This window comes from Porites lutea, chromosome 4 (genome assembly GCF_958299795.1).
Source record: "Porites lutea chromosome 4, jaPorLute2.1, whole genome shotgun sequence".
NCBI lineage: Eukaryota > Metazoa > Cnidaria > Anthozoa > Scleractinia > Poritidae > Porites > Porites lutea.
In genome coordinates, this window is record NC_133204.1 from 32,424,524 (window position 1) to 32,439,007 (window position 14,484).

A 14,484-nucleotide genomic window follows, 5' to 3' on the forward strand; every position below is an offset into this window, starting at 1 on the left:
TGGCAGATGTGTAAATCGTCTATGTAATTAAGCGATCAAATGGTTTGAACTCTAATTTATTTTATTTTGAGGCTACTCTCGTCACTCAGACCGTGCCGTTACGCGTATTTAAGGTTTTCTAGATGGCAAGATTTTTCAGTGGTTTCCGTCTTAGTCAGTGAATACTTTGTGTAATATCAAATTTATGTTGAGAACCGTGAGTGTTAAGCACCGATACGAACTGACTCTTTTGTAAATGTCGCACCAAAAATTTTAATGGCATTTCCTTAATATTAACGAAATATTGATGAGGACCACAGAACCAGAAAAATGTAACAGTAGATAGAACCATGGTTTTCATTTTTGCTTTCACCTGATTGCCATATCTTTATTTTTAGAGGACTGAACACGCACAGGAAAGCTTGAAGTATTATGGCGGTAAGTCAAATTCAGTAGGCTCTCTGGTCGTTGCATCCGTCGTATAGCCCACAAAACCATTTAATTGTTTGCACTTTATTCTGCGTATTTCCCTTTAGTTTTACTTCATTTTCGGTCATGAACGCAGTGTCAGTTGAATGTTTTGTGTAAACGTTTGAGCAATTATCACCAAAAAGATTAAACTTCATGGCTAACTGATCAACTTCCAAATAATCAAAATCATTTCAGCCATAGTCGTGCGTGGTGTGACCAAACTGTTCTTTAAACATGATGTGAACAGTGTTTTAAAAGCACTGTCAAGTCCAGGAGTAATCCCAACCGATATCACTAATCCGTTGTTAGGCTCGACTGATTTTTTTTTTAAAGGGGTATACTTCCCCACTTAAAGCGTTTACTGCTTCGGCATTAACAAAGATATCGGGAAAAGGTTACCACAGTTGTACTATATATAGATGAAAAGTTGTTATGATACATGTTTTATTGTCATCAGAGTTACCATGGAAACGTGATGACGCTACGTTATTTACTTGCCTTTGTATTTCTCGGTACCAGAAGTTTTTTTTTTTCAAAAATCGTTTAAGGGTGCTTGCACCTCGTTTAGTTGCCTTGATTATGACAAAGTTTGAGCAAATTCTATGAGAGCGTTTTCGAAATATATTAAATAAAGTTTTAAAGGTCAGAAAAAACACTGAATGAACACGCTATCAATATAATTAGCTACTATCTAAAGAAAATGATGAGGTCTGAAACTGATGCAGTTTCATCTTATAGTGATTTGATTTCATCTGAATCTTCGCACGAAAAGAGGGAGATTGCTTCGGTCGATTGCGAGAAAAAAGAATTTGATTATACTACGTTCGGCTGCTTTCTTTACCATTTTTGAGTGTAATCTTGTCTATGCCTACAAATCTCTACTTGCGGTGAGAAAATATATCTAACGCCCTTTTAGAGTTCTGTAAGCTTATATCAAATCTTACAAACGTGCATAAACTTGGCGCATAAATTAACTGTGCTCGCCTTGATGAAATTAGATATATATATTATTATATAAACACCAATGAAATACTAAGTGAGCGATCGCGCGAAAACTCAGTTGATATCTTCACATGTGAAAATAACATGTTATCTTCACATGTAAAAATATCACCGTTGCTATGACTTCATAATAATCCGCACCTTTCAGACCAAAACACTGTTTAAGTAAAATGGTTTGTTATTTCATTGGTTTTTATATAATAAATAGAGCATTACATGGTCGCTTGTGTTGAAAAAATATATCACTTGAGACTTTCAAACCCTGACTTACGCTTCAAGCAAGCTAGGTGAAAAACAAAAACGATGCCATCCGAAATCGGTTCCGACTTTGACAAGCGACGCATTTCTCAAGCAAAATCCCAATAAATAAACCAGCCATGAATATTAGAAGACTCTTGACTCTTACTATTTCATTTAGTACATCCAGTGGAGAAAGACAGTTAAAAACATAACAAGTTGATACAAAACGCTGTCAGCTTTAGCTGTCAAAGTAAACAGGTTTCAAGATGCTGTATAAGTTTTCCATGTGGTCAGGTGATGCTGGTCAGCGGATACCCTGTTATGACAGCTGTCAATTGATCACAACATTGGGGTTCCCAAACTAGCTAGGAAGTGTGAGAGTAAACATTGATTTCCCTGTGGTACGGACGGACGGTCGCTCGGGCGGTCGGTAGGTGCACGGTCACGTAATTACCAAATATTCTGGGATGGGTAGATTTACTTAGCTATGGGACCCCACCCACGCGCGTGCGCTTTGCCAAGCTTGTCAGCTCCGCTATCAATCAATAGGGCAATTCAAAAGAGAAATTAATCGAGTGTTGCAATCATCTGTTTCCCACTAGGCAATCTAAAACTAAAATATTTGCTAGCAACTTTGTACATCACTAAATGACTCTACCGAGTTTTAATATACTTGTATGTATATGAATGTAATGGGGCTTTAAATGTCACAAAATTTCCCCCTAGAGTTTGTGTTTACAAGTGAGCGTCCTCTTTACATGTATTCACCGGCATTGTTTTCAAGTTTCATATGCACGTGCACAACTGAAGCAAATGTAACAATGAATATAAGGTGAGAACATATATTGCAGAAAGGAAACATAAATGCAAATAATCTTTTGTACAGCGATTTATTCCTGCGTCCCTCATGATGACAAAGTGACGCTACAGACATTGTTTTCACCATTTCTGCTACAATAGCTTATTCCGGAGATTTCTTCAGAAAGTAATCGAGGGTCCTTTTGAATGCAAATTAAGTTGTCCACGTGTTTATGAAACTTAAAACAAAGCGAGTAAAGAGGACACTCACTCTGGAGGGAATATTTGTGGCATTTGATATCCCCATTTAATTGCCTTCCTAAGTTTTAAGTGTCCTTGAAACTTGGAGGAGATGTACATTGATGATTAATCCCGGGATTGTCAGGTTTTCAAAACAATTTGTCAAGCGGTCTTTGAATGAACGTGAAATTTGTTGGCGTGGACAAAATTATGTCCAAAAATTGTAAAGAAAGTAGCCGAACGTAGGTTAATCAAATTCCTCTGTCTCGTAATCGGCCGAAACAATCTCCTTCTTTTTCCGTACAAAGTTTCAGATAGACTCAAACCGCTATGAGACGAAACTTCATTTTCAGACCCTATCATTTTCTTCAGATATTAGCGAATTATGCCGATGACATGTTTATTCATTGTTTTTATGACCCTTAAAACTTTTTTTCAAAATATTTCGAAAACGCTCTTATTAATTTTGTTCAAACTTCGCCATAGTCGACGCAACTAAGGGAAGTAATTATAAAAGCTCTTTTAAGCGATTTCTGAAAAAAAAAAAATTCCTTGTGCCGAGAAACACAGAGGCAATTCAAAAACATAATGGAGTCATTTTGTTGCCATGGCAACTCTGGTGTCAATATAACATGGATCATATCAAATTTTCATCTTTATATAATACAGCTGTGGCAACGTTTTTTCGATATCTTTGTCAATGTCGACGTAGTAAACACTTAAATTGGGAAAGTATACTCCCTAAAAAATCTAGTCGAGCCACCTTAATGAAACTACAAACAAGGAAAGAAGAGATACACTCCTGTTTATAGATAAGGATATGAAATTTATGTTACTACCCACCTTTTGCATTTTTTAGCACAGGAAAAACAAATATTTAAAGCCGCGATGTCACTGTGTCCAAACGGGTGTAGCTAAACGATAAAACGGTGGCCATGTAGGAGTTGACAAATCCTTTTTTAGTAACGATCCCGATATTTTTTGACCAGCGTAAACCGGTATATCCCACTAGGCGTGTGCATCAGGTGACTCATACACTGGTTTACATGTAGTTGTTACTCTGCTACTCTGCATAAACCTCTTTGGCTTCTTCTTTGAACCGCCGGTTTAAGTTCTCGCCTCGCCTTGCTTTTTATACGTTATGTAACGAGCCTCCAGTCTTCGTTGCTTTCACTTTTGTCCGGTTTCTATGTAATTAACCAGCTCCGTGGAAGAGATCTTCCTACATTTCTAGCACTATCATCATCATCATCATTATAATTATAACTATTATTATTATTGTCTCACATTTTAGTTGATTGACAAGTTGTTACGTGAATTCGCAAAGGAAAATTTTGGCGATAAAGAGGGTCATTATCTCCCTGTTGTCCATGGCCGAACTCAAGATATAAAGTTATTTACTCTGGTGGTAAGGAAATCTAGGTACGTTCTGGAACGTCCGTTCAAACGATATACATACACAGTTGTGGCGGGACTAGAACATTACGTAGCAAATGGCAAGAGGGAAGAATATGAAGCCCTGAAGAACAAAAAGGTTCAAAAACATAATGAGATGGCATCAGTGGAGGAAAGTGAAGATGGCAGCGGTGCTGCAAGGTAAATTAACGTCACTGAAACATTACCCTGTAACATTTACTAGTTTTTGCCTAGTTACAGTTATTTATGTTCATAACTTACTTTAATCTGCATCAATGGCTTTCTCAAGCTCAATTTGTTATCTCGCAAGAGACTGAATAGTAGTAGTTTTTTACTCTAGATTTTTTTGTGAAGAAATTTGCACCGTAGTCGCTCAAAATGTTTGATTCTTAAAATCTTATACAATTTACACTGATAACTATAAATTCATTTATTTAAGTGTGATGAGCTTTTAGTAGCTATTGTCACGCCATTTGGCTATCATTTATGACTCTATGCTCACTAAATCCGTGTGCAGAGAAATGCAAGCTAATTTATACCAAAGGATAAATTAAAGTTAATGTGATATAACCATACCAGTAATCCTTTTAGAGGAATAAACCAGCCCACTTCCTTTCACGGGTTACTTCCGGCGTGTGACCCCTATCGCACTAACTAATTTGCTCAGCCAATCAGATAAACGCTGTCGCATGAACAGTGATACAGTAAAACAGCAGTTCATGCGCTTTTTGTCGTGGAACAAAATAATCTACCACACGCCTTTATCGCTATTTGATTCTCTATGATGGTTTTCTTAGTTTTTTATCCTTTGTTTTTTTGCTTTATCGCTGCAATCCTGAGAACAGCATATAGGACTAATTATTGTTTCATTCACTGAAAATCCATGGACAGTTGTCATGAAGATATGACAATAAAAGAACAGGATTTTTCACCAAGGAGAATCATTCTAAGCAGACACCCCAACACGAGTTGCACTGAGTAATATATTTTCAGCTTGTATTAGCATATTTTAGTTCAGCCTCTCTCCCCCGAGGTTCTTATGAAGTTTCTGCTTCTTCCTTCGGGAGGATTCAGGTTTCCTCCTAAAATAAGAAGGGGTTTTTCCTGACGGGTAGAAGACACCCAATCATAACAACTAAGATTAGTGATCACACTTGCATATATTCAGTTGACCATGGGCCTACGATGAAGAGCTCACATGCTTGTGACCTTTGCACCATAGACTCTTGTTACTCCTTAATCCAGGGAATTGGTAATCAACAGAGTTCTTTTCATCCCTCTGTACCCAAGGGGGATTATCACCTCTCAATCTTAACCTTGGGAGATTATCACTCCGAGGGAGGATTACCACCTCTCGCTACCCCGGGGGATTATCACCCCCTAGAGAGGATTATTACCTCTCACGACACTGAGGGATTATCACTCCGAGGAAGGATCGTCACCTCTCGCTACCCGGGGGGATCATCACTCCGAGAGAGGATTAGCACCCCCACTACCCTGAGGGATTATCACTCTGAGGGAGGATTATCACCTCTCTTTACCCTGGGGGATTATCACTCAGGCAGAAGGTTATCACCCCTCACTACCCTGAGGGATTATCACTCCGAAAGAGGATTATCACCTCTCACCACCCTGGGGACTATCACCTCCTGGAGAAGATTATCAACTCTCATGAACCTGAGGGATTATAGCCCCCTAGGGGGAATGTTTTGTGTTACGAAAGTCATTGTAACTCTTTATTCCCTTAAGAAGTACTGTAGAATGTAATCAGTTGTAAAAAAAAAGTCCCCTCCCTTAATTATCGTCAATGTATTTTTCTATTAATGCAAATTTACCCAGTAGTACAGTACCAACATTCTGTCCTGTGTGTAACATGCAAGCAGACTAAATTGTTCCTCAAACGAAATTTTTTTGTTTCTTGATTCAGCTCCTTTGCAGTTGGAGTCCAAGCTGCTAATATTGCCAATATTCAGATCAAGATAAATGAAGATCTGGGATCCCTAGAGCTAGGGGGAATTGATCAGGAATACATACTTGACCCAGACCTACGTGACGTGTTGGCCAAAACAGAACTAGATATTAATAAAACAGAAGTGTTTGAAGACCAACAACTGCGTTTGATAACCTCAGTGATTTACAGTCAGCAATTTGCAGTTAAAGGCAACAGAAAAAACGAGGTATTTTAGCCGTTGAAAGCTATCTTCTTTTTCTTCTTCTTCTTCCTCTTCTTCCTACTATTATGATTATTATGATTATTACTATGATTATTATTATTATGATTATATAGTGATAAACCACACGGTAGAGGATGAAAGGGAGATAGATACATGTAATTAAGACTGTTGTTGTCACCCCCATTTTATCAATAAGCGAGCTCAATCCCTGTGACGCTGTGGGTATAGGTTACTTGTGAATAGCTGTTTTGTTTTTTCATAAAACTTTACCGATCTTTACCGCATGTCACTGTCTTGCTTCTGAGCTTGTTGTTTTCCAGATTAGGACCATGATTACAAAACCGGGTTGGCCCCCTTTTTTCGAAACGTGAAAAGGAGATTAAGAAGAATGAACACTGTGTTATGATTACATGCAACCAATTTGGCCAGTTTAGCTGAGATGCCGGTATCGGGGTGGCGTAAAACCGGGATAAAATTCGGCTCCACAAAAGCAAGCCAGTCGGGCTGATGTAATCAGGCTCTAAAAGCCAGGCCCATTAAGGGGGTGCTCCGGATTTCAATTAACGGGGATGATTGAAGGGGGACAAAAATCAAACCCCTAAAATATCCCTAGGCCTTCCAACAAAACCCCCAAAGGTACCCTGGACCAAAAATTAATCCACCCCAAACAATCTCAGGGCTAAAAGAGAAGCTTCCGTTGATAAATTTATAATTTAAATCAAACAATTAACCTGTAATTCACAAATCAGTTAGCGTTAGGGCACATTCATGTGAATTTTGAGGGAAAGGCTGAGTGTGAGAAAAAGAATTTGCAAACAGTTCAAGAAATAAACAAATTTTACATCGAGTTAATAGTCTTTACACCCAAAAAATAGCAATCATCTTCGATCACAGTAGATTAGGCCTAGAAAACAAATTCTTCCTAAACAAAATAACCTAATCGCCCACCTACGACCACCTTTATTTTTAATAATAAGGTTTATTGGACATCCCCGAAATATAATTTTATGCTATAAAGGCCGATTATAAGACACGATAGTCCTTGGTGGCAGCCAATTTACACGTTGCAGTACTGTTTCTAGGTTGCATTCCCTTGCCTAAAAGCGAGGACAAAATAAAAACTAAGGCCGGATTTTTTGCGTTCGACAAGATTACTTTATAATTTACAAAATCTTGCCAAAAAATCTGGTGGCGTGTCAGGCCTTTTATTCTTTTTATACATCGGCATCTGAGATACACAGTACCATGAGGCGTTGTTTTTACAGACTTCAGACAGATTTTGCTCTTTTTTGCCGTATTCAAACACCCCCAGATTTGTTGCAAGAATTTGTAAAGTAAACCTCTCGAACGCAAAAAAATTAGGCCAGATTTGTTTTCCAAGAATTTGTTTTCGAGGCCCAATCTACTAAGATCTTGAATGTGATCGAAGATGTTTGCTATTTTGTGGGTGTACATATATAAGGCTATCAATTCGATGTAAGATGTTTCACTCTAAAATAACTTAGCCTTTCCCACAAAAGTCACATGAATGTGCCCTTAAGTTAACTGATTTGTGGATTAAAAGTTTATCGTTTGATTTAAATTATTTTTTTATTTATTGGAGCTTCGCTTTTAGCCCTGGCTAAATCTATATATTATATGGACGATCGGGACGATCGTGTAAATTTTGTAGGGATCATATGGAAACGCTCTCAGACAGTTGAGACGATTGGTGCGATCGAAGGCTATCCCAGAAATCATCACTTTTATTCCAGTAATCGAGAATAAATTCGGTCTGGACGGCGCTTAAGTCGAAAAACAAAAAACAAAAATACAATACAGAAATGTTTGCACCACGTATGGGCGCTATTTGAAATTAGATAAAGTCCGTGACATCAAGTTCTCGAAATGATACTACAGTCGTGGAACTCAACGCCTCAAAAAAAAAAATAATAATATAAAAAAAAAATAAGAGAAAAAGCAGATAGCGAGGCACGAAGTTCGCTCTCCGATTAAAATCCATGATTACGTTTGGCTTGTTTGCACAAACACGCGCAAAAATTCTATTGTCTCACCCAAAGACATCGCTGACGACCCCGCGTGTCTTCTCTTTAAGGCAATAGAGGCGATCATATGGAGACTTCCAATCAGTAAATATTTAACAATTATTCTTTGAAATCGAGGTGAATAGTGGCAAAATATTTACCGAACCACGAAGTGGCGAGGTAAATATTCCTAAAGCCACTATTCACCGAGATTGAAAAGAATAATTGTTTTAGTATATACACACGAAGTGATCTCAACAAAATCAGAGAGGAAACCATTAAAAAGTACAATTTGATTGACAGATCAGGTCAGCTAGACACGCGACAGTTTAAAAATAGATCTTCGTAGAATTTTCAAACATGGCATTTCACATAGCTTATCACTTCGCAAACAACAGCGTAATGACTTAAATGGAACCGCTAAAAGTTTGAATTGTTTCCTCACCTGAGAAGAAAAGAAGAGCTTTGTTGTTTTCTGTTGACTCGCCAAGTTTATAGCCGAAAAGGTTTGTTGTGTCGTTCTTCGCATGAAGTGCTGACAAAACTGGTGATTCGGTTCCTCGAGGTAAGACGTCGTCTTCATGTAGCATTCTTTCTCATGTTTACTTGAAACGTAGAATTTCAGCAAACATTTGCTTTCAAATTTGTTTGTCATAAATAAACCTCGTTTTTGGGCCAGATTTTTCTTGTTAGGAAACGTGGAGTTCACGAAACGGCCTTTTCTAGGCGAATAAACGGGAGTTGTAAACAATCCATCGACCACAAAACTCAACAACAGTAGATGGAAAAACGCCCTTTGAATCCTTCGAAGTCCGTTTCTTGCCTGAAAAAAAGTCAACCCTAGGATTTTGTCGACTTTTAAAAGATCTTTCTCTAAGAAAATGGGAAAAAACCGAGCGCACACATTATCCACTCGCTAGGAGGTGAATATTGTTGAATAGTCCGAGATAGCAAACCAATCAGATTGCTTAAATCACCAAGATGGCTGAGTGAGTAGAGCGGTTTTCACTTGACTGTCGAAAGGGATTGGTTTTGGTTTTGGTTTTGGTTTTACTACGCCCTTTGGTTGGCTAGTGTATTTACTTTGGTTTTGGTTTTACGACAGTCAAGTGAAAACCGCTCTATATACTAAATATAAATACTAGTCGTTCTGATCGCCTTGAAATTTTTTGAAACGACTGAGGCGATCGGGACGATCATATGGAAACCGGGCTTTAGAGTGAGGTTAAGATTAGGGTAAGGAGGTTACGAGTTAGGTGAGGAGTCAATTGTTGCTTTTATTTTGCTTTTGTTATTATTTTTTTAATTATTATTTTTATTGATTTATTTTTTTTGCTTACAGAAGGATTAGAAAAGTCGTAACGGCAGGCTCGAAGTCCTGGCTTTGATGTTAGTTTATCTCGAAAGTTCCAGAAACTTCCTTGTTGCACGTTTTATGTGTTCCTGTTCACTTTTTTCTTTCGATGCCTCTCATTTTCACCTTGATGGCCGCTAGCATTTCCCCTTTTCCTCACCGCCGTTATAAAATTTTGATGTTTTTCTTTGGAAGAAATTGGTCGCCTTTGTTTTTTACTCTCACTCTAGCTCTTTCTGTATTATCCACGACAATGTAGACATTAAAATTAAGTCGAAAGAAAGAATCCGCTTTGTTCTTGTTGTTTTTATTGCTAAAAGTCTGGAAAAGCTATGCGTTTTACCGCCGAAACGTGTCGAAACGTGCGAGTGCTTGAAATGCGAAATTTCATCCCGGCTTACATGAGGGGGTGGACGTACGTAGGAACGTACGCCTCACGATCGATCTTCTCAGAACCAAAATTTCTTGGATGCATAGATTATCAAATTTTTCCTACCCATGGTGCTCCTCTACGCGCCCTTCGCGCACGCGAGAGCTCCGCTGTTACGTGTAAAACAGCCTCAAAACAGGTTTGGTTGTGATTCGCAGAACCACGAGGCGGGGATACGCAGGCACTACCGCGAATCTTCAGATTGTGTTGAATACCCAAAAAATCTCTTTCAAATCAAGCCACCCAAAAAAATCCCGGAAGAGAAGATTTCTATTATCCCCGTCACTTGAGATCCACAGTACGCCCCCTTCCCCCCGGGCCAGGCTTTCTTAAAATCTCGCTATTGCGTAGTCAAAAATACTCTATTCAATGACTTGTTTGTATCAATTTTAAAGGTGGAAACAGATGCAGGAATAAATATCCCTGGGTATGTCCTCTCTCAAATAAAAGGAACATACAAAAATGTGACTATCCCTCCAAATATAGCAACAAGGGCGAATACACGTGGTCCAATCCTGTTCCAGTGTTGCCGTGTCGTCTTGAACAAGGACAAAAATCGATTGGAACTCCCCAAGGGAGAGTTTGTTGGTAAACCTGTAAACAGAGGTAAAGAAGAGGAGGAGGAGTACAAAAACACCGCAGTCAGCTTGGTGGGGGACATGGAGAGCTCTTTGATAGGTAAGATCAATATTTGTTTTCGGTTAAACTATTCTGGACTTTTAGTGACCAACCCCGTCCCTAGAGTTATACCTCTCTTTCCACTAATCTGTATGTATTTACATTATTTTACATTTCTCTTAAAATAGTACTCAGGAAGATCTAGAATGGAATACACTTAATTAATTCAAAATGGCGGATCCAAGATGGCTTATGGGTCCAGTTCCTTTAACAATAAATGAGTTCAGAATGACGTCACTTCTATTGTTTAATTAGCAATTAATGAATTTGGCTTTCGTAGGATATGAAGAATTAAGCAGATCGAGGAGGGTGTTATCTACCGAGGCCGAAGGCCGAGGTGGATAACAACCTCCGAGATTTGGTTTTTAGTTTAAAAAAAACAGAGCTGAAACATGCTTACTTGCAGCGATGTTAAGTTCAGCTTCGATACTGTACGTTTAGCGGTTTGTCCAGCTCCGCAAATATTCTCCAAATAGCAGATGTCGCTTTCTGAGTTGCCTTCTTGCTGTTTTTGTATGTTTTTAGCTATTATTTCGCCTAGTTCCAGCTGTAGTTCTTACTCTTGAAACGAGTGAAATGTCCGCCATTTTTTTTTCACAACCAAAACAACTCAACCTCGCCCCCAGGTCTTCTCGGTAACGGTGACTTCACCTGTAGTGGGCTGCATTTTTAACGTCATTTCCTCCTTAGACAGAAAATTCTTCCAAATTTGGTCGCCAGTAACTGGTTATGGTGAATTATGCGTGTCCTTTTAGCCCATCAGAATTGGGGAAATATTTTGAATGAATAATAAAGATTATTAATGTGATGGCCATTACACAGGTTTTCATTTAATTATTCTTCTTTTAATTGCTTACTTTGAGACAACACGATGACAGCAATATGATGTCTAAAATTACTTCATTGGGTCCAAAATCTTTGAAGTTAGAGAGGGGGTGGGGCTCTGAAACAACTCCTCCCCCCGCCCCCCCTCGGGTCTCAGATGGTGCTTTAGACCAACCTTCAACTTCAACTTCAACTTCAACTTCAACTTCAACTTTATTTCATAAGACTATTGGTTACAATAGACTGGCCAGCAAAATAGCAATTGCTAATCTAGGCGGACCAGTTAAAAGAAAAATAAATTGGAAGGAAAAGAAAGGAAAGGAAAAGGAAGGAAAACTACAATTTAAAGTTACAATAAATAATATTCTATCACAGTTTTATTTTAATTACATTAAATCTGAACAAGCAAACAAACAAATACTTTAATACAGAAATCACTAAACTATTAATCGAACTTTTTCAACTATTAAGGGCGTCTCAATATAGTCACCTTCTCTTTTTAAGATATCCGAAAGCAATCTGTGAAGTACTTTCCTAAATTTCTTTTTAGGAAGATCTCTAATATGACAAGGCATCTCATTCCAAAGTTTTACACCAAAGCGAGACAAGGAGTTTTTGTGTATTTCCAGCTTTGAGCTTTTGACGTGAAAGTTACCTGAACTAGGTGATCTTGTATAGTATGAGTGAATTGTTGAGGTTTTTTCAAATAAATTGAGCAGATTTGTTGGCGAATTGTTGTTGTTAATATCTTGCATTAGACTAGCCACAGTTTTATAATACATAAATGACACTGGTAATATGTCAGCGTCGATAAATAGAGGAATTGCGTGTTCACGTATATCCGTAAAATACATCATGCGAAGCACTTTCTTCTGCAGAATTAAAATTTTATTGAGGGACGTCTTGGATACCTGACCCCAGGCATCAAGACCATAGTTTAGGTGAGAGTGGATTAATGTTTGGTAAATATATAACAGTATATGACGGGGTATGGAGTGCCGAAGTTTTGAAATTAGTCCAATGGTTTTACTGATTTTTGCCGTAATGGCGTCAATGTGATATTTCCAAGTAAGATTTTTATCAACCAACACACCAAGATGTTTAATATAATTTTTGGACTCTAGAGTTACATTTCCATTTTTTTCGTTATCGAACATGTAGAGGTTCGGTTGGTAAGTGATTTTTTTTGATAAGGATGAAAGATTATAAAGTTAGTTTTTGTAGTATTGAGAGTTAACTTATTGGATGTTAACCATTCGTGGAGGTTTTGTAATTCGATATTTACTATATTTTCTAGGGACTTTAAGTTTTTATCGGCATAAAGGATATTAGTATCATCTGCGAAGAGATAAAACTTAAGTTTATTCGAGCATTGATGTATGTCATTAACATACAATAAAAAAAGCAACGGGCCGAGCACAGATCCTTGGGGAATGCCATAACGTTGGCTTTGTTTGAAATGTATGGTCCGATTTGGGTAGATTGCATCCGATTATTCAAATACGAGGAGAACCAATCATTAATAATTCCACGAAAACCATAGTGATTAAGTTTGTCAAGCAAAATGTTATGATCGACAGTATCAAAAGCTTTCTTGAGGTCTATGAAGACTCCGCACGAGAAAAGACCTTGATTCATATTAATTTGTATTGCGTTTACAATGTCTAATATTGCATATTGAGTCGAGTGACCTTTACGAAAACCGTACTGGGAGGAATACAATAAGTTATGTTTGTCAATGTAATCTTTCATTCTGTTGTACATGATCTTTTCAAAAATTCTGTTAAAGTTAGATAATAAGGATATAGGCCTATAGTTATTCGCATCATTATCTTCGCCACTCTTGAATATTGGAGTTATTTTGGACAATTTAAGTTTTGAGGGGTATTTTCCTAGTATTACTGAGATATTTAATATTTCTGATAGAATAGGAGCTATGATACTACTTGCACACTTTAATAGTTTTATGGGAAATGAATATAGACCATAAGACTTGTTGTTTGGTATGGAGAGTATCTGAAATTTCACTTCGTCGGACGTTACCGGTAAGAATAGAAAAGATGAAGATGGTGCTTTGCAATGACTAACGTAATTAAGATAATGTTGTTGTGGCGTTGGAATTGTGCTAGCTAGCCTATTTCCTACAGACGAAAAATGGTCATTAAGAATATTAGCGACCTGTGAAGGTTCTTTTACGATTTTGTTGCCCTTATTTGGGTCCTTAATAGCAGTTATAATTTTGGTCTTCTTTCTGCGATGCAAGACGTCATTTATTCCTTCCCATGTCTTTTTCATGTTTGTTTTGTGGCGTTCGAAATAATCCTGATAGTATATCTTTTTACTTAGACGTATCAGGCTACAAATTTTGTTTCTATAATATTTGTATTTGTCTTCGTCACCGGACACATACAATTTGTTTTTAACCATAATGGATGCTTTTAATCCAGTAGTAATCCAAGGCTTAGAAAGCTGTTTGGCTTTACGCTTTGATAACTTTGTAATGGGAGCATGTTTGTTTACAATCTTATTAAATGTCTTATAAAAAGTTGAAAATAATTTGTCTGGATCAGTTGCATGATTTACGAGGATACATTCCCAGTCAACCTCAGAGAGTTCCCTATTGAATTGGTCTGCGGAAAAATTAGAACAATCGCGTATCTTGGTAGTGTACCCTCTATATTTATCTCTTGCTGCTTTGATTATGCAAAATTGAGAGAAGTGATCGCTAATGTCGGAGATGATGTTACCGCTGAGAAGTATTTGGTCAGGGTTGTTTAAGAGCGGCTTTCCGTAAATATCGACCCACGGTCGGCACAAGTTCAAAATTTGATTTCGCTCATATTTGGCTCATCG

General features: G+C 37.8%; 1 protein-coding gene and 1 pseudogene across 1 annotated transcript in view; both read left to right on the plus strand.

The window, feature by feature from the left end:
- The window catches only part of LOC140933317 (uncharacterized), a 225,109-nt pseudogene that overhangs the window by 140,657 nt on the left and 69,968 nt on the right, over positions 1-14,484 (plus strand).
- The window catches only part of LOC140934542 (uncharacterized), a 35,786-nt gene continuing 21,679 nt past the window's right edge, over positions 378-14,484 (plus strand). The window contains exons 1-4 of the mRNA XM_073384148.1: positions 378-417; positions 4,025-4,326; positions 6,074-6,323; positions 10,524-10,806. Coding sequence (XP_073240249.1) covers positions 412-417; positions 4,025-4,326; positions 6,074-6,323; positions 10,524-10,806 — 841 coding nt within the window. The 5' untranslated portion in view covers positions 378-411. The remainder of the gene's footprint in view (positions 418-4,024; positions 4,327-6,073; positions 6,324-10,523; positions 10,807-14,484) is intronic.